General features: G+C 38.0%; 1 protein-coding gene and 1 pseudogene across 4 annotated transcripts in view; both read left to right on the forward strand.

Annotated features, from left to right (window-relative positions):
* The window catches only part of METTL8 (methyltransferase 8, tRNA N3-cytidine), a 113123-nt gene that overhangs the window by 29061 nt on the left and 62410 nt on the right, over positions 1 to 21652 (forward strand). For 2 of the 4 annotated variants that reach the window (XM_004485044.4, XM_071216302.1), the window contains exon 3: positions 17135 to 17289. The exons of the other annotated variants lie outside the window; for them this stretch is intronic. In XM_004485044.4, the coding sequence (XP_004485101.2) occupies positions 17147 to 17289 (143 nt within the window). In that variant the 5' untranslated portion in view covers positions 17135 to 17146. The remainder of the gene's footprint in view (positions 1 to 17134; positions 17290 to 21652) is intronic. 4 annotated transcript variants of the gene reach the window in all.
* Positions 9840 to 12045, forward strand: LOC101417717 (protein FAM217A-like; annotated as a pseudogene).

The raw sequence follows: 21652 nt of genomic DNA on the forward strand, positions 1-21652 counted from the left end.
CGACCCATTTCAGAGAATGAGATTGTTCTTGACACCTTTCATGGCTAAAATGTTCTCTGTGTACTTATTCTCCTTCTCTTCCTCCTACTTCCAGAAATTTGCTTCATCAACAATTCCCTCTCTTTACAGAATCTTCAGTCTTTCTTTACATTGGGTTTCCTCTCATCTTACAAAGATATTCAAGATTCTTTGCAGCTTACCAACTGCCTGTCTTTGACACAGGTGATTCCTCAAGCTATAGCCCCACTTCTCTCCTTTCCTCTCCACTGCCTATCAGAATTGTCTACACTCACACCTCAGTTTCCCCACTGCCCTGTTTATTCCTCAACTCTCTGTACTCTGCTGGCAGAGCCAGGATTCAAATCACTTTGTTAAGGGTCAGCACTGATTTCCTGTATTTCCAAAACCAATTCTTTATTTTAGCTTCTCATTTTTTAATATATTTTCATATTTAATCCAATAACTGACTCCTCTTCCTCTCTTGCGTCCTAAATGTCAGTACTACCATGGTTTCCATTTGTCCCACTTTTCTTTCCTGATCATTTTCTTATAACTTCAACTACTACCTGACTCCCAAATCTACAATTCTAGCACCAAGCACTCACTTGAACTCTATTTCCAACTACTTATTGGGGATATCCATTTAAATGTATTTCTTAATGTATTACATTAAGGAATGTATTCCTTAAAGTTTGTCTTGTGCAAAAAACTCATTATCTTCCCTTCCTTCCTCCATCCCACTATTATCCACCTTCTTTCTGAAATCTGTCTTTAAAACTGTCATCATTTACCCTTCTACTCAAGCCAGAAACCATGGCTCAGATTTTTGGTTTCATTCTACTTGTACATATATCTAGTCATTACACACACAAAAAAAATAAGTTATTTCTGCCTCTTAACTTTGTCTTTAAAAAGTACATATATATATATATATATATATTTATTTATTCCTCCCCCCCTCATTGTTTTATGCTCACTGCTTTCTGTACATTGGCTGTATATTCTGTGTCTGCTTGTCTGCTCTTTAGGTGGCACCAGGGAGAGAGACGCTCAATCTCTTGCGCCATCTGAGCTGCCTGGTCTGCTGCGTCTCTTATTGTCTCTCCTGTGTCTCTTTGTTGCGTCATCTTGTTGCAGCAGCTTACCATGTGGGTCAGCACTCTGTGAGGGCCAGCACTCTTGCATGGGCCAGCACTCCACATGGGCCAGCTCTCTGCATGGGCCAGCTCTCCATGTGGGCCAGCTTGCCTTTGGAGGCCTCACGAATTGAACCCTGGACCTCCTGTATGGTAGACAGGAGCCCATATCACTTGAACCACATCCGCTTACTTTAAGTGTGTCTTGAATTTGTTTCCTCCTTTATTCTCATGGCCATTGTCTTCTTTAACCATTTCTGAGTTAAACTTTTATTGTGTATAGCCCTGGCCCTTTTCTTCTAATTGATTCTTTATACCAGTGATCCTCAGTCCTCAGTGTACACCAGGAACATATGTGAAGATTTTAAAAGCTACAGATGCCTTAGTCCCTGAGCTTAGGTTTTTGCTGGTCTGATATAAGGTCCAGTGATTGGTAGAATAAGACAAACATAAAAATTATAAAATATAAATCTGATCACATTGCTCATCTATTTAAAACTCTTCAGTTGCTGGCAATACCTGTAAGAAAATATTCAAACTCCTTAATTTGGTTTACGTAAGGATTCCTCACTATCTGGCCCCTGCCTACCTTTCTTGCCTTACAACCACCACTACCACCACCCCTGGGATTGCTCACAATATAGGCTGTAGGCATAAAAAATTACCTTTTTTAAGAAATAATGGTTATTTTAAAGATAGTTGTGGATTTACAGAAAAATTGTGAAGATGGTATAGAAAGTTCCTATATACCCCATAGATAGTTTCCCTCATTATAACATCTTACATTAGTATGGTACATTTACCACAATTAATGAACCAACATCAATATGTTATTAATAAAAGTTCATATTTTTTCAGATTTCTTTCATTTTTACCTAATATCATTTTCCTGTTCCTGTATCCCATCCAGGATACCACATTACATTTAGTTCTTATGTTTCCTTAGGTTCCTCTCAGCTCTGATGATTTCTCAGACTTTCCTATTTTTGATGACTTGATGGTTTTGAGTATTGGTCAGGTATTCATAGAATTTTTCTCAATTGGGATTTGTCTGATGTTTTTCTCACGATTCAACTGGGGTTATGGGTTTGGGGAGGAAGACTACAAAGGTAAAGTGCCATTCTCATCACATCGTATCATGACACATACTATCAACAAGATTTATCACGGTTGATGTTAACCTTGAGGTAGTATTGTCCAGTTACTCCACTATAGAGTTAGGTTTTTTCCTCCCTTTCCATGCCACACTTTTTGGAAGGAAATCGCTTAAGGAGTGGGAAGTATCTACATAAATTGCTTGAAATTCTTGTACATGAATTTCATGTATTGAAATTGAATTTCATTCAACTCCTGTATATGAATTTCTCCCATTTATTAGTCAGTCACTTATATCAGAATGGGCTCATGGATAGTTATTTTATACTTTGGGTTGTAATCCAATACTAATTGAGTTTGCTCAGATTGTTCCAGTTTTGGCCATCGGAAGATGTATTAGTTGGCTCTTATGTCCCTTTGATATACTCCCATCTTTGTGTTTGCTTGTTTGCTTTTACAACTCCCTTATTTTCTAGAACTATAATATGCTCTAGGCTCATCTTGTGTATTTCCTGCCCAAGCCCTAGAATCAGCCATTTCTCCAAGGAGCACAAGTCTATTTATTAGAGAATGGTGTTAGGAACCAAGGTCTGGGTGTTAGGTATGCTTGTTGCTATTGGGGTGTCTTTGCCTTAAGGCTCTCTCAAAATTGCCAGCACAAGGAAATATGTGTATGTATTCTAACCCCGGTATATACATATAAATGTAAGTATTTCTATTTTTAACCATTTGTATTTACATTAAGCTAAACTTGAGTTCATACTGATGTCTCCGGTTCTAATCTATTACCTTATGGATCATTTTAGTCTTCTCTCCTCACTTGTCTATAACTTCCCCAATCCAAACACCTGGTTCCCGCCATCCACCATTTTCTTTATTAATTGTTCAATTCCAGTATATTTGTATTATAGGTTCAGAATTGTTAACCCATACCCTTATGAGAAACAACTTTATCAACTAGAGTACAGTGCTTATCATAGTTCCTATTTCCTTTAGCCTTATAGACTCCATTCATTTCCAAAGTTACTTAGGTCTGCACATTTTTTCCAAATTACTTTTCTTTGTGTATCCCATATTCTTTCCCCCTTCTATGCTTTTATTTGTGCTAATCCCATTGTCTGAGTAGCTCTGACTTTCATTCTTATCTCCCTAGATATTTCCTACTTGTTCTTCTCAGCTTGGCACAGATATCTTCTCCACGGTAAAGCTTTTTTAAGCCATCAGCAGTAGAATTAATCATTCATTCCTCTGTGCTCTAATAGCACCTTATACTTAATTCTACTACACATTGTATCAGGACTCTTTGTTTACCTTTCATTCTCCTTCACTAGATGATAAAGTTCTTGAGGGCAGAAACCAAAAGAATTTGTTTCTGGATTCCCAGCATTTAACAATAGTTGAATATTGTATGTAAGAATCTTCTTGAATGAAAATAACAGACAACCTAATAGTGGCCAAAATACATAAGGATTTCTTTTTCTTTTCTCTCAAGAAGTCCAGAAGTAAGTGATAACTGTCATTCAATCATGACATCAATAATCTAGGTTCTTTTCCACTCTGCACACAAGCATGAGTTAGTGCCAGCAATCTATCTTTGGCCCATTTCCTTCTTTAGGAAGCATAGGCTTTAGCATGTTTCTGCTTGTGTTCTGTCAGCCTGAACTTTGGTAACATGGCTCTTCCAGCTGCCAGGGAAGCTGGAAAGGTGAATTTTCAGGGAGACTGAGCGTTGAATAAGAACTGGATACTGGAACTTTAAGTAATCACAATGTAACTACACTATCTAAAAACAGAACTGAAATTTGTTTCCAGTTGGATCAAAGACCTGAAAGTAGACAGAAAACCAGGCCAAGAAGACTCTTCAAGACAAGTGGAGAAATGGAGTGACCCCAGTGTAAGAGACATCTAACTGGTACAAGTAGAAAGCACATGTATCCTTTATGAGGAATCTAACATACTCTGGCCACACTCATAATCCTAAAGAATTCTTTATTGCTTCCTTGAAGCTTTCAGTTAATTGTACTCATGTAGAAAGTATACTATTACCATGAATTTTCCTTTTCATTCTCTGGACCCTTTTCTCATTGTGTCATACCTCCTGTATTAGTCAGCCAAAGGGGTGCTGATGGCAAGGTACCAGAAATCTGTTGGCTTTTATAAAGGGTATTTATTTGGGGTAGAAGCTTACAGTCACAAGACCCTAAAGAGTCCAACTCAAGGTACCATAAGAGGTACTTCCTCACCCAAAGTCTGTTGCCACATGTTGAAGCCAGATGGGAAGTGAAGTCTACAAGGGTTCAGCCTTCCTCTTCCCTCTTAAGGCTCCGTGGGTCCAACTTCTTCCAATCTCAAGTATAGGCTGGCATAGACTCATCTCTCTTCCCTGGGCTCATTTCTTTCTGGGTTCAGCTGCTGTGTTCTCTTTACAAGGTCAGCTGTAAACTATCAGGCGAATGGCTCATTTCTCTTCCCCTGGCCTCTGCCATTTCTATGGAGCTATCTCATTTTTCTTGTGTATCTGCTTCCCATGTTCTTGATTGAGTGTCCATTTATATAGCCCACCCAGAGGGCAGGTACTCAAACGGAGTTTCCCTGATGACTCTAAGCCCTAATCTTACATAATCCAATCAAAGACATTTTAGCTGAATCTAATACAATCAAAGGGTATAATGCCCAGAGGAAAAGACTAGTTTACAAACAATCTATCTGTTTTTGGAAATCATAAATAGTATCAAACTGCTATACCTCCTAATATCAAAATTTTACTTGCTATTTGATGATGCAGTTTACCTTGCCTTTTTGCAGGTTATAACTATTTGTAGTCTCTTAAAATAGAATTGGCACAGTGCTAATACCTTAGCCTACCTGAATCCCATGTTCTTTTAAAAATACATTCATTTGTACACTTTAATTCCCTGATGCTGTATTTCAAATTTTTCATAGCTTACAGTCATTTATGACTTGATGATTTTTTTTTCAATAATATTCCATTTCTGACAAAGCAGCCATATTGATACATTAGTCCAAACATGATTAAGTAAAATCCTTCATACAGTTACAAGGATCTCCTGCTATCTAGTGTACCGAGAGACCTCTGCAATAAATAGGAAAGCAGAAGTATCATTAAGTGCAGAATTCCTTTAATCTCATCCATTGTGAGTTTTCTACTACACGAACTTGTAAGTACTAAAAAGACAAAGTTTGGGTGTAACCTAATACCTTTTTTTTTTTTTTTTTTTAAGTATATGGGCTGGGGATTGAACCCAGGACCTTATGTGTAGGAAGCCAGTCTCAACCACCGAGCCACATCAGCTCCTCTGAGTTGTTTTTTTTTGCCATTTGTTTGCTTGTTGTTTGGTTTTTTGTTTTTAAGAGGCATCAGAACCAAACCCAGGACTGCCCAGGTGGAAAGAAGGTGCTCAACCACTTGAGCCACATCTGCTCCCATAATACATTTTATCAAGCTATCAAATTTGGTTTTAAGAGCTATGAACTCTTCCAAAATTACTATAGCACAAACAAATGTGAAATGCTAGGTGGTGAGTTAAAATAGCTTTCATTGTGGTCTAGCATAATATTTGTGAAGAGAGCTTCCATAGTAATTAGAATAGTATATACCTTTCAGGTATTTTGGATTGAGGTGGCTCTGAGACAGGCTAACATGGAATTCCTTGAAGAAATAACTTCTGAGTCCCAGTAGCCTCTTTTCTTGTCAGTAAGTACATCGTGCAGCCGCCTTTGAGGGTGGTCATGGAGAGCAAACACTAAGCATGAGATTCCCATTTTGAAGCTGCGGAGAGACTGACGTCATAATGCGATCAGAGTGCTCTGCAAATACTTACTGTAATTATTGTTGTTCTGTTCTCACTAATAACCTTATTTATACCCTGAAATTATAACCATCCAAAGGAAGATTAGAACAAGATGTGAGTTGCCTGAACTGTGTGCCTCTCAGATGGTCACCCTCTGGAATTCTCTGCAATTGCCAGGGTTAATTGAAGCTTCACTTTTCACTGCAGTGTGGTTGGTACTTAAGTGTTTCTTTTCACTATCCAAAACAGTAACAACAATAGCACTTTAATTTGCTGTCATTAATGCTAGCCTCTCAGGTAATGTTTAATACAGCCTTATCTAGATCATGTTTGTTCCTCTGAATGAAACCTTTGTGCCAGCCTCCCAGCTGAGAAGAAAAGCTAAACAGTTACAAAGAGAAAAACATGAGTGCCTCACTAGTTTATTTAAAGGATGCTCAGAAATCAAGAAACATTGAAGGGGAGTTAACTTTTAATTGGTGGGTAGGCATTTAGTGTATGATTAACAGCAGGTTCTTTCTCTGGGTTTCAGTGAACTGAGACAACTGGGAATCATTCTTGGGGAGCTTTACAAAGAGTTTTTGCTGTGAGCCAGCTAAGTGCTCCAAGGATAATCATTATAGATTCACAGAAACTTCAGTCCTATTTGCTCCAATTCTTTGGTGCTCCTCTAGTAGTATTGAGACGTGAGAAAACAATCTTAGGATCAAGCTTAAAAAACAAGGGAAATAAGAAGTCCTTTGTCTCTATTCCTCTGTAGCTGTGTAAAAGTAGACCAGTGAAAAGAACTGGGTGTTAAAACATTACATTATTTTTTTAGGTGAATGCAAGAGCCCTTTGTCTGTATTTTGAGATTTGAATACTGGAAAGAGAATTACTATGCTTTTCTTAATCCTGAGAGTGTTACCTCCCAATGGCTTTGCTTGCTACTTGATTAAGGCCTAAGAGAAGAGACAGAGTTGTAAGAGATGAAAGGAAAGAAGGAATTCTGGGCCTTACATCAGTTGCAAAAATTAGAAACTCTGGTAAAGACTGGGGAATGATGGTGGTGATTCATTTGTATATGTAGTGTACCAAAGTAGAGCACAAATAGGTGAATTGTATGGTATGTAAATTATATATTATAAAGCTTTTTAAAAAAGAAAAGTAGGAAAGCAGATTTGGCTCAATGGATAGGGCATCCGCCTACCACATGGGAGGCCTAAGGTTCAAACTCAGGGCCTCTTGACCCGTGTGATGAGCTGGCCCATGCGCAGTGCTGATGTGTGCAAGGAGTGCCGTGCCACGCAGGGGTGTCCCCCAAGTAGGGAAGCCCCACTCGCAAGGAGTGCACCCTGTAAGGAGAGCCACACAGTGCAAAAAAAGTGCAGTCTGCCCAAGAATGGCACCGCACACACGGAGAGCTGACACAGGAAGATGACACAACAAAATGAGACACAGATTCTGGGTGCTGCTGACACAAATGGACACTGAAGAACACATAGTGAATGGACACAGAGAGCAGACAACTGGGAGGGTGGGGAAGGGGAGAGAAATAAATGTAAAAAAAATAAATCTGAAAAAAAAAAAAAGAGTAAAGCATGGGCTTTCCAGTTAGACTGCTTGGGTTCAAAATGCAGCCCCATCAGTTACTAGGTGACTTTAAGCATGTTCATCATGTATGGGTTTGTTTTGTTTTGTTTTTTGTTTTTTTTCTCCCCTTCTCCACTGCCCCATTGTCTGCTCTCTCTCTCTATTTGCTGTGTTCTTCTGTGTCCGCGTGCATTCTTGTCAGCAGCACCAGGAATCTGTGTCTCTTTTTGTTGCGTCATCTTGCTACATCAGCTCTCTGTGTGTACGTTGCTACTCCTGGGCAGGCTACGTTATTTTTGCATGGGGCAGCTTGCCTTGCAAGGTGCACTCCTTGTGCATGGGGCTCCCCTACGCAGAGGACACCCCTGCGTGGCACGGCACTCCTTGCACACATCAGCACTGCCCTTGGCAGCTCACCACATGGTTCAGGAGTCCCTGGGTTTGAACACTGGACCTCCCATGTGGTAGGCAGATGCTCCATCAGTTGAGCCAAATCCGCTTCCCGATGTATGGGTTTTTACTGTATAAAATGGGAATGAAAATTTACTGTATAAAATTGGAAATTGAAGGTTAAATAATACATATAAAGTGCTTAGAACAAGACTTCACACTTTGGAAATACTTAACTTTTTAGAAATTGATATTTACTTGAATGATAAATTGCATTTTCATGCTTTACTTCCTAAAATATTTTTTACATTTTGCAAAATATAGTATGGAGTGTTTCCTGTAACTAAAATTCTCCTTTGTATAATGTACTTAAAATAATGTAATGCCCTACAATAATTTGCAGTTATTTAAGGAGCATGTTTCTCATATGTGTAACATGAAATATCCTCATATATACATTTACCTGTTCTGATGGAATGTTATATTGTTGGTGAAATAAATCAGATGTGTGAACCATTGTGGAAAGGGCTTCATTTTAACGGAAATCTCTCCTCCATAGGTCTTCCTTCTGTATTGAGGCCTCTTGTTTTGCTACTGAGCAAAATGTGGTGTTAGTGGGCCTAGAAAATTGGTATTAAGGCTTTCTTCTCCTAGACTTGTCATATGCTGAACTCAAGTCATTTTATATGTTTGTTCTTACCCTTACATTCTAAAATAGACCCACACCTACCCATACCTAGAGCTGGCAGGAAATCTGTCAGCTCTTAATGGCATGCCCCTGTGTACTTGGTAGCATTAATAAATGCTATTCCTAATGACAATGTCAATTTGATATTTGTATGAACTTCAGTTCCTTTCTGGATCTGTTCCTCAGTGAGTGTTTTTGCCAGTTGACTATTCATGACTGAATCTTGGTGATGTGATCTCAGAGGGCCATGGCACTGAAGTCATGCTCATTTGATTTCACTTTCACCTTGACAGAACTCGAAAGAAACACCATAGGTAGGTGAGCTGAAAGTGGGAACCTGTAGGCAAAGTAATAGAAATGCCACTGGATTTTATGGACAAGAATTTTATTTGGCATAATTAGTTTAGGCTAAATTAAGTGAGGAGTACGGACCACCAACACTTTCAGATGCTCCCAACTGTAAATAAAAACTCTGTCAAGCATATAACCAAGATTTGTGGAGATTCTTGTTGCCTTCTTCATACTACTCTGCACTGAACTAACTATTCTGTTATTCTTAGCAATTAAAACCCAGCAAGGCCCACCTGGAAAACTTCCCCTTTTAGAGTCTTCAAGTTTTATTCCTGGAGAACATTTGATAACTTGAAACTTTAACTGGAGGCACTAAGTCTATGGGCAAACTGCAATGTTACATGTAGCCAAAATTCAAACCTTTATTTCACACAAATATACTATTTATCAGGGTTCTGCTGACTTCCACTGTGATCGGCCAGGGGGCCAGACCGTCCCCAATAGGGCCTCGCGGGGTGCAGGGCCAGGAGCAGCTGCCAGGCTGAGCCCTAGCGGCGGGTCCTTGGCCCAAGAATACCTGGGCCCTGGTGGGCCCGGGGTGCCAAGGACACCCCGGCGGCTGGGGACTCTGCGGATTCTCCACCCCAGCCCAGGCTGACTTGCCTAGGCTTGCCCCTGACCCCACCACAGTCACGGCGCCTCCAGGCAAGCCGGATCAGAAGCGGCTCCCCTCAACTCAATGGCGCCCACCCAGGACAGTGCCACCTGCTCAGCAGCTTCCTCCCACCTTCTTTCTTCCATCCCTGTGCTTGGCATACAGCAGGGTTTTAAGAAAACTGGAGCAACTACAACAAAATGGGAAGGAGAAATAGTGGGAACTGTGGTACCAATATACAACCTGTGAGAAACATCTCTCATGAAACATTATCTCACTGGAATTTGGATTCAGAACTCTATCTGTTCCTGGAAATAAAAACCTCCTGCCTAGAAGAGGCAAGCAGGTGGGAAAATTAACAAGACTTCTGCTGCTTTATAGAACCATTTGGAAATTCCAGTAGAGCAACTGATTTGTCAGAGCATGCTTACAAAAGAACACAGAAGAGTAAACGAATATTTCATTTACAGACTTATCTTAGAGGAAGCACCACAGAGAACAGGGATTTCAAAAATCGTCATTGGAAACTGACTTAAATGTAACCAATAAGCCCATAAGGATCTTCACTCTGAGCCACTCACCAACAAGCACTTCATTTGACAAGCAAGTTGGTTCTTAGCCTGAACTGCAAGGGCAGATTCCCGCTAGGTCTCTGCTGGCCCTTTGCTGATGGAGACTGTTTTTCAAAGATAGAAATGAGCCTCATATTAATTTGGCTTCAGCTATAGAAAACAACAATGATGAAACTTTTTCTCCAAATTGAAATTTGAAATATGAAAATAGCAGTGTGGAAGAAAATTTAACAGATGAAAGTGATTTTTCAGAAAATCAAAAAACAAATGATACTTTACTCAAATATTTTTAAGAAGATGGACCTGAACTTAAAGCCAGAAACAATAGAAAACTTGGAAGAATCTTTCATAGAAGAACCAAGTAAAGTATTTCCACACCCTGATTTTCTCCCGCCGCCTTTTAATAATCTGGACTTGCACAAATTATCCCTCTCAAAATTTGAAAATTGGAAAGGGACAGTGGTGTCCCCAGAAAGCTCTATTGAACAATTGATAACTTGTATACTGGAAATAGAATATAGCATGTGACTATACAGAAAGAGGCCAAGACTGCAAACTACCTTCTTTATACCAGCAATTACTGAACAACCCTCATCCTCCAAAGCTATACCCAAAGTGAAGCAGTTAAAACTTTTGGATTCTTTCAGTCTTCAGACATCATGTATAGATAAAAGTCAAGAGAAAGGAAAAAAGATAGAACAAAATGCTTCAAAATGGAATTGTAGCAACACTGGAAAATATAAAAGGAATACTAGACCACTATCTCTAAAAAGTTCATTCACCATAGGGAAGCAGATGTGGCTCAACTGATTGGGCTCCCATCTACCATATGGGAGGCCCTGGGTTCGTTTCCCAGGGCCTTCTTGTGAAGGCAAAGCTGGCCCGTGCCCACAGAGAGCCGACGACCCGCACCACAGAGAGCTGGTGCAGCAAGATGACACAACAGAGGGAGACAGACACAAGAATGTGCAATGAATGGACACAGAGACCAGACAGCAAGCAAGTGGGTAGGGGGGATAAATTTTTAAAAATTAAAAATAAGTCTTTAAAAAAAAAAGCAGCCCTCTATTAAAGTTGGTTTAAAGAAAAAAAAAGGTTCATTCACCAGAAAACAATTGACTGCCCCTTATGAAAATGTTATAAATCCCAAAAACTCCATTTTAAATCCATGCCAAGAACTCACAACCAAGTCTACAGTTGCCCAAACAACACAACTGGTTAAAATGGTCTTAACAAGATGTCTGCCACCAAGGTCTGCAATACCATTTTCACGTGTGTGTTTGTCTTTTCCCAATGTCAGAGGAAAGAAATTAAACCACCAAGGACCAAAATGAAACGTCACCAAAAAAATATGGTGTTGAACAGACTATTCTATATTCAGAAGCTGAACTGTTTATCATCTTCATTTATTTATTTATTTATTTTTTAAAAGATTTATTTATTTAATTCCCCTCCCCCGGTTGTCTGTTTTCTGTGTCTTTTTGCTGCGTCTTGTTTCTTTGTCCGCTTCTGTTGTGGTCAGCGGCACGGGAAGTGTGGGCGGCGCCATTCCTGGGCAGGCTGCTCCCTCCTTCACGCTGGGCGGCTCTCCTTATGGGTGCACTCCTTGCGCGTGGGGCTCCCCTACACGGGGGACACCCCTGTGTGGCACGGCACTCCCTGCGCGCATCAGCACTGCGCATGGGCCAGCTCCACACGGGTCAAGGAGGCCCGGGGTTTGAACCGCGGGCCTCCCATGTGGTAGACGGACGCCCTAACCACTGGGCCAAAGTCCGTTTCCCTATCATCTTCATTTATAATGAAGGATAAATGTTCACCCCTTGACCAAAAATAACCCTTTTCTTTCATATATCTCATTATGAGCAAACCTATTCCAAAAAGCCTAGCTAAAGTATGGCTCATCATTCCAAGATACAAGGTATTAAACACACATACACAACAGTTGCTTGATGTGACATGGAGTGGAACTTGTGAAAATCACTGAGGAATGTCTCTGTATAAATTCCAGGGCTTCTAATAATGAAATATTAAAAATTTTCTGTATGTTATATTTCAAAGAAACATTTCACTCAGTAAACTATGCCATCATATTCAAGATTGTTCTTTTGTTATGATTGTTTTCCAGTGTAATTTCATCAATAAATGGTATAATTGGAAAAAAGAAACATTCTTTCCTTTTCTGTTTTCTGAAAGTGTCCCTGTTATTTTTCTGTAAATATTTGGCATTCACTAGTGAAACTCATCTGGGCCTGAAGTTTTCTTTGTGGGAATGTTTTTAAAATTCTTTTGTTTTCAATTACACATTTAACTTATGTAATAGATTTATGGCTATTTAGATTTATGTTGTTTTGATAAGCTGCGTTTTCCAAGGAATTTGCCCATTTATCAAAGTTGTTGAGTTTATGGGCATAAAATTGGTCATAATATTCCCTGATTAAGTTTTCAATGCCTGTAGAGTATGTGGTGATGTCCCTTTTTATTCTTGTTACTGGAATTTTCTCTAACGTAAATGTTTGAGATCAATCTTGCTAGGATTCACCAGTTTTATTAATTTTTTTTTTAAGATTTATTTTTTATTTCTCTCCCTTTCCCCCTGCTCCCCAGTTGTCTGCTCTCTGTGTCTATTCGTTGTGTGTTCTTCTGTGACCCCTTCTATCCTTAGCAGCGGCACTGGGAATCTGTGTTTCTTTTTGTTGCGTCATCTTGCTGTGTCAGCTCTCCATGTGTGCCACATCATTCTTGGGTAGGAGTGCTGGGCGGCTCTCCTTACGGGGCATACTCCTTGTGCGTGGGGCTCCCCTGTGCGTGGGACACACCCCTGCATGGCAGGGCACGCCTTGCGTGCATCAGTACTACACATGGACCAGCTCCACACGGGTCAAGAAGGCCCGGAGTTTGAACTGTGGACCTCCCATGTGGTAGGCAGACCCCCCTATCCATTGGGCCAAGTCTGCTTCCCTTATAAATCTTTTAAAGAATGAACTTTTGACTTAGATTTTCTCTTTTTTGTCCATTTTCTATTTCATTGATTTCTGCTTTTATTTTAATATTTCCTTCTTACCTTGGATTTAATTAGCTCCTCCTTTTCTAGATTCATAAAATAGAAGCTGAATCTTTGATTTGAGATCTTTTAAAAAGCTATAAATTTTCCTCTAAACACCGTTTTAACTGCATCCCACAAATTTTCATATTTTGAGATTTCATTATCATTCAGTTCACCTTCAGTTCTATTTTCTAATTGCCCTTAAGATATAGTCTTTAACTCATAGGTTATTTAGAAATGTGTTGCTAAATTTCTAAATATCTGGGGCTTTTTTAGATATCTTATTGTTATTGTCAGCTTGGAATAAAAAGCAAGAACCAACAATATGCTATCTACAAAAGAAGCACTGTAAATATAAAGACACAAATAGATTAAAGTTAAATATATATATTTATGTATATAACTGAGTAAGGTAACTGGTGGGACTATATTTATAGTAGACTTAAAAAAAAGACTATTATAGTCAATAAGTAGAAATTATAAGTCAACAATAAAATTGGTTTTTAAAAAAAGAAAATGACTGTTATAGAGATAAAGAAGGACATTTAATAATGATGTCAATTTATCAAAAAATATTAACATTTAACATTATTATGGTCAGAAAGCATACTCTGTATGATTTCAATCCTTTGGACTGTATTGAGATTTGTTTTAAAGTCCAGAATATGGTCTATCTTGGTGAATGTTCCATGATCACTTGAAAAGGATATATATTTTGCTGTTAAGTAGGTATAATATCCTATAAATGTCAGTTCAGTCAAGTTGTTGATAATGTTCAAGTCTTCTATATCCTTGATGACTTTTTTATAATTTGTTGTTATTATTCTACTTATTACAGAAAAAAGCAGGTTAAAAATCTTTAAGTATTTACTGTAGATTTATTTCTCCTTTTAGTTCTGTTCATTTTTTCTTATTGTATTTTAAAGTTCTGTTATTAGGTACATGCACATTAGGGTCATAATATCTTCTTGATGAATTGACTCTTAACCATTTTTAAATATCCTTCTTTATCTCCAGAACAGTCTTTTTGTTGAAATCTACTTTTTCTACTGTTAAGAGAGCTGCATCAGCTTTTTAATACAGTGTTTGCATGCCATATTTTTTTAATTTTAATATGTTTGTGTCTTTATATTCACAATGCTTCTCTTATAGACAGTATATTGTTTAGTGGTGCTTTTAAATTCAAACTGATACTCTTTGCCTTTTAATTGTAGTCCATTTGCATATTGATATGGTTGAGTTTAAATATACCATCTTGGTATTTGTTTCCTCTTGGCATATCTGTATTTCATTCTTCCATTCCTGCCTTCTTTGGAGTGACTTGACTATTTTTAGCTAAACCTCTTTGTGTTATTTTGCATAAAAATACTACTTATCTACCCACTTTCATTATGCAGTTAATATCTTAGTGACACTTGTATTCAAATTAGAGTCTGCTGAAAGAGAGTTAAGAGAGGGTGCACAAGGGGAGTTTAGGGCTCCCCTTCCTTCTCTCCTTTCCCATCATGGAATGGAGCCATGACCTAGTAAACATTAAGCTAAATGGTCGCCATAACATAAAGCATATATATGTTAATCCTTGTAGGCAGTATAACTGGATAGCTGCCTGTACAGGGTCACACTTTTTTTCCCATTCTGTAAGGATATGAGGAGCCACCCTGGAAAGTATGAAGAAACTTTCTTCTAATTAAATTTGTGTCATCAGTCCATCAGCTAATTAATTCAAGAGTAGCTTAGTGCTGCCCCTAGAACCTGGCAATTTAGTTGAGAAGGCATTTATGTAATTTTATTATTTACTTCTTTATAGTACATATATTTATTGTATAATTTTATTATATATTTATATAATCATAAAAAGATAAATAGTAATGCAAGGCTTTGTGTGACAGTTACAGATAATAAATACATGAAATAGAGAAAGAGGTTTGTGTGGTTAATTAGTGAAACATCTGGCTAAGCAGGAAATTGCAAATGTGCAGGCCCTGGCCACACCTTGCTCTCTTGGGGCTTGCAGCCAGCACAGCACACACTTCTTTGACATTCTTCTGAATTGCTTAATATTCAGTCTGTTTATGACTTTTTGTCTCTGTCCGAGAGGTTCTCAGTCATTTATTATAAGGAAAACTCTTGCCTTCCCCCCTACCTCTTCCTTGTGTATATATAGGTAGTTATAGATGTATGTCACATGGTTATTTGAAGGATTGAAATCTCATTTCATCTGGATTATGTTTATATCATTGTACACATTTGAGCATGAATTGCCTCTCTTTCTACGTGTAATTAATTTCTACTCTTCAGCATACAGAAAATTTTATGAATAATATTCAGTGCAGGACGAGAGTTCTAAAAATAATCGTGCAGTTAGGATTTTGTTAGTCTTCTGTGCAGCACTGGCAGGAGAAAAGAACAAAGGCACATCAGGGTAAAGGTATGGGAAGGCAGAGCATTTCATTTCCTTTGCCTCCACAAAGAGTGAACATTGGATGAAGAAAAACAAGAAACAGGATCATCTGCATTAGCTATTGAACGCTTCATTTCTCACCACTGTTAGTCACATTTAAATGGAACTATTACAGTCTTTTTAGTGTGTATAACTAAACCTTTTTTTATTTTCCCAAACAAGAAAGTCTTGAATTTTGTGTGATAATTAGCACAATGAAATGCTTTTCGCTTTCTTCAGTTTGTTTTGAAATTCATAGTCTTAAAACCCACTGACTTTCTGTGTGGTGATACATGACCTTTTATGCCAATAATTTCGAATGAACATTGTGTACACACACCGTTTAGCATCTGTTTCTACCATACAGCTTATGGTATTTGGCCAAATAATGTGTTGAACAACTGAATGAGGATAAAATGCCACACAGTATTACAGTGGATTTTTATTGGGTGAAAATAAAGTAAGCTCTTTGAAGCTTTTGGATACATTTCTATTAAGATTTTGAACATTTACCAGTACATAATTAAGATGACATGCTCTTTAAATGTTTAAGTTGTTCTTCCAGCAATGGATATGGATTTGTGTTAATCAGCTGGTGATTCTCCTATTGAACTAGTATTTAAGCATATATTTTGTTTAGGGAAATCTATTCTGCAACTGTATTACTGGCTATTCTTAAAAATATATGTATACAGGATTGTTGGGACAAGAATTGCTGAGATCATAGCTTAATACAGTATTTGATTAATTTTATATTACTCAACTCAGCCTGAGGAGTAAGATTTAATAGGTTTGCTTTCTTATTCTGCCATTAAACTTGCATTTTTGGTCTAGGACTCAGAAAACATTCCCTAGAAATATGGTTGCCTACAATTACAAAACAATTTTCTTTCTTTCTTTCTTTTTTTTTTTTTTTTTTACTGTTTTTAATACACAGAATTCAGATTCTAGGCTTACATACTTTGGCCATGTGCTAAAAATTAACTAAGCAAATACCAAACGAAGCAAAATTGGCCAAGCCTGTGGCTTATAAAGAATGCCAGCCAATGTTATACCCTCTAAATCAGGGGATTTTAACAAGAGATCTGGAAGCTTGCATTGGAATTCAAAAAAACATCATTCTTATTGGGATGTGTTGGCGCAAGTATGATATATTTATTAAATAATACACAGTATAGTGTGGAGTTAGTAAGGGGTCCGTGGTTTTCACCTGACTAGCAAAGAGGTCGGTGGAACAAAAAGTTTAAGAACCCCTGTTCTAAGTATTCTTTTACCCTCTCTTGGCCTTTTACCCTCTCTTTTGGGAAAAGAAGCTATAATACACTTGTTTCATTTTTAAAAATTCAGTTTTTAGCAATTCTTTTGGACCAACTTCGACTTTTAGATACACAACGCACTGTTTAATCCATATCAACTAATTAATCATTTGTAACTTCCCAGGTACTAATTAGGATGAATGTAATTTGGAGAAATTCTGTTTCCTGTCTAAGGATGGGGAAAGTGCCACACAGATACCAGAGTGGTTATCACCCCACAGCTCCTCTGGGATCAAGAATTTTAACTGACCCAGCCAAAGTTTTTGAACACAACATGTGGTGAGTTATCTTTTTAGCTCTATATTCAGTGTGTATTAAACATTACCAGTGGTATTAGTACCACTAGTACTAGTGGTACTAGTTCCAGGCGGTATATTTAAAGCTGATTAACCTATATTGTCGAGGTTCAAAAGCCAGGGTAAATGATCCTTAAAATTTGCCAGCTCTGAATTTCTTTGCAGATGGAATCAGAAAAGTGAAATTTCCCAAGTTGTTTTAGCAGTGTTGGGGTTCTTGTGGGTCCTCCTTCTTACCCTTTTTTTTTTTTTTCAGGTGTTTTTTTTTATTGTGCTAACATATATAACATAAAATTTGCCATTTTAAAGTACACAGGTCAGTGGTCTTACTTTTACAATGTTGTATTACCACCACCTTCCATTATTAACACTTTCTCATCATTCAAAACAGAAACTTTTTTATGCTTTAAAACATTAACTCCCCATTCTGTCCAATCCCAACCAAGGTTAACCCTGATAAGCTTTCATCTAATTTCTGTCCCTATGAATTTTCCTATTCTAGTTATTTCATATAAATAGAATCACACAATATTTGTCTTTTTGTGTCTGGCTTCTTTCTCTGTTTTCAAGGTTCATCCACATGTAGCATATATCAGTACCTCCTTCCTTTTTATGGCTGAGTTGTATTCCATTATATGGATATGTCACATTTTATTTATCCATTCATCTGTAGTTCCCATTCACTTCTGGTCCTGATTTGCCAGCACATCACTAGGATGAGCTCATATCTAGGTGGGGCCCACCTCCTGCCACAGGCCCTTCCCACATTTACCAGTGCTTGTCAATTAGCAAATATATACTCAGTGTAGGGGAAATACACTGGTATAACCCTAGTCCATGCTTTTAATTAATCTATACTCTATTTGAGAATACAGATAGATATTTATAGAAAAGGATGATAATTAGCAATACAAGACAGCAAATTTTAAGGGCCCATTGAATGTTATAAATTATAGGCCCTATAAGAACAACTTAAAGACGGAAAGCCAGTTCTGTTTGGGCATAGCTAGGAAGATTTCTTAGAGTGGGGGAAACCAAGATCAGGGATTGTATCTGTCTTATTTATGCTGCCTCCAGTACTAGCACAGTGCCTGGCATGTTAATGTTGAATAATGATTGAATAAGTAAAGCTAGAATAAGAGCATTCTTGAGGGATCATAAACAAAATATAAAGAGATAAGGAAGTAGGCATTTTCAGGGGTTAGTAAAGAAGATAGTTTGGCTAAAATAAAGATCTTCTAGAAGATTGGTGATAGATAATTGATGAAAGATAAGCCAGAGATGAGGGGGTCAAGATTGTACATGGTCCTGAATTCAAAGCCAAAGTGTTAGGCATTACAGAGGCACTGAAGAGTTCAAATTGACATTATGCATAGTATATTAAGTATATGTATTTGGTCATAGTGTGCTTGACAGATCAGTAGGGAAAACTAGAAGCAAGAAAGGACTAGTGAGAGAGACACTGAGAAGGAAGAATTAATAGAACTTGGTGCTTGTACAGAATAAAGGAGGAGATAGAGTTAGACTCTGAAGTTTTGATCGTAGGTGAATGAGAAAATTAGGAAAATCAAGGTGAATTAATTTTGGAAGAAAGATGGGAAATTTTGTTGTAGGCGTTTTGAGAGTGGTACATTCAGGAGAAAATGTTCAGAACACAGGTACAGCTTTTGGGAAGAGAGAAGAGGGATCAGGGCTAAGATGTGAGTTTGGGATGATATGTGCAGACAAAATATTATCTGACTAGCTCCCTGGAACAGGATCACTAGGGTTGGGGAAGTGATTCAGGGGATTTTTATGTTTTCATTGGAACAGAATAGCAATTTTTAAGCGAAATACATTTATCTTTTACTAAACATGCACTGTATAATACAGAAGCTACTAACCATATGTGGTTATTGCACACTTAAAATGTGCTTACTCTGAACAGAAATATACTATAAGACTTTGAAGGCTTAATACAAGAAATAATGTAAAATCTCTCAATATAACTGATTACCTATTGAAATGATAATATTTTGGACATACTGGGTTAAATAAAACATTAAAATTAATTTCACATCTTTTTACTTTTTAAAATCTGGCTACTAGAAAACTTTAAATTACATATATTGCTCATATGATATTTTTTTGGACAGTGCTGAATTAAAGCATTTTGACTGCCATTATCAACATGAACACTTATTGCAGCCTGTAAGATTATATGGTTCCTTTACCGAACAATTAAACCTCCAAAGAAGCTTCAGGTCCTAGAAGAACTCCTTTTTTACCCTTTTTTTTCTTCAGTAGAAGCTAGTGATTCTGCTGTCTGTGTTCCCTTTTCCATCTGCTACTACCTGCTTTTTTATCCAAGATTCCTACCTATGGATTTAGATTCTGTTTTATCAAAAACTTTGAGAAAAGCAAAGGTCATTGGATTCAGGGGTTCCCAACACCATGGATGAGCTTTGGGCTGGCTGCCCAGGAATCCTTTGGGGAGTTACTGTTTCACTAGGTCTAGGGGTATGGTTCAAGAATTTGTAATTTGGGGAAGCGAACTTGGCCCAGTGGTTAGGGTGTCCATCTACCACATGGGAGGTCCACAGTTCAAACCCAGGGCCTCCTTGACCCGGGTGGAGCTGACCCATGCACCCTGCTGATGTGCGCAAGGAGTGCCGTGCCACGCAGGGGTGTCCCCCACATAGGGGAGCCCCATGCACAAGGAGTGCACCCATAAGGAGAGCCGCCCAGCGGGAAAGAAAGTGTAGCCTGCCCAAGAATGGTGCCGCACACACAGAGAGCTGACACAAGATGATGCAACAAAGAGAAACACAGATTCCCGGAGCCACTGATAAGGATAGAAGCGGTCACAGAAGAACACACAGCAAATGGGCACAGAAAGCAGACACCTGGGGGGGTGGGAAGGGGAGAGAAATAAATAAAAAATAAATAAATCTTAAAAAAAAAAAGAATTTGTAATTTGAAAAGGCTCTTTAAATAATTCTGTTGAGCAGCCATGATTGGGAACCCTAATCTAGCCCAGTGATTTTCAGATTTTTCTTTAGTAGTAGAACTTTTTTCCAAGTGAAGGATTACATAGAATTTCAGTATTTAAGAGGGAAAAACAAACCTGCTTTTAATGAAGTGGGCAGCAACAGCTCAACCTTGCTCTTCCTGCCCCACCCCTCCTCCCTTGTTCTAGCAACCTAGAGATCTTTAGGGCTCTGTTAATCCTAGTTTGGAAAATCTTGATCTAGGGCAGTAGCCATCCTCATCCTCTCTCCAGCCTATGTCAAGATAGCCCTAGTAAGCTCTTTCCCAAGGCTGTAATAACAGCCTCTCCCATACTGTAATAACAATAATCAAATTGATGTCCTCCAAGGGAAGAAGAAGGAGTTGCTCCACATCATCTCCCCCTCTCTTTTTGTTATTTTGCCCAAAGAGAAGGTCTGTACATTTAACTAAGACTGATTTGCTCTCCCCTTCCTTCAAGTCCAAAGTACTGTCCAAAATATCTTCTTTCCTTCCTTTTTTCTCCTTTATATTTAAGAATAATGTTTCCTCTCTTGCTTAATTTGATTTTCTTAAGGTGTTTCTCGACAAAAATATGTCAGTTTTCTCTCAAAGATGTTGATCAGAAATGTCTACAATTCATTTTACTCTTTACTCTCTAGTAAGGACAATTTATTCTATATGCAACCTTCTTTTTTATTTTTTATTTTTGAGAAAATAAAAATAATGCTTCCTGTTCAGGTTTGAATATCCTGAGGAAGATTTGCCTTCCAGATTCTGGACGTTCATATTGCTAGTACTTACATCTACCTGTGGGTTTTCAGTTATACTTAATACATGTATCAATTTTCTGAGTACTGATAGGAAACCATACTTGGAATGCTTTTGAGACATGGTCCAGATATTTGACTATATTAAGTAACTTAAGCAGTTACTTGGAAAAATCGTTCTTCATTCCATGGCTGTTCCTGGTTTAAGTGTATAAGAATTTTTGATGGGATCCCTGAAATTTATAAGGAAACAGCACTTGCATTAACATGTGACTAAATTAGCTAGGCTGGTGACTTTCAGACTAATTGTCATGATCCACAGAGAGAAGTACAGTTTACATCGTGGACCAGTACATGTATACATAATATATGCACATATATAAAGCAGGAACAAATGTTTCCTGCACCATTTTTACCATGGGAGATGTGCACTGATATTTTCTATTTGTTCTATTCTATTGGTTCTCTTTTAAAGTATTAGTTGGATTAACTAAATCATGACCTTTAGTTTGAAAAACACTGCTTCCTTCAGTGGAGTTGTCCCCCTCTGATACCCTCCTGAAAAATGGAGAAAATATATAATACCTA

Source organism: Dasypus novemcinctus, chromosome 7 (genome assembly GCF_030445035.2).
Source record: "Dasypus novemcinctus isolate mDasNov1 chromosome 7, mDasNov1.1.hap2, whole genome shotgun sequence".
In the NCBI taxonomy this organism is placed as follows: domain Eukaryota; kingdom Metazoa; phylum Chordata; class Mammalia; order Cingulata; family Dasypodidae; genus Dasypus; species Dasypus novemcinctus.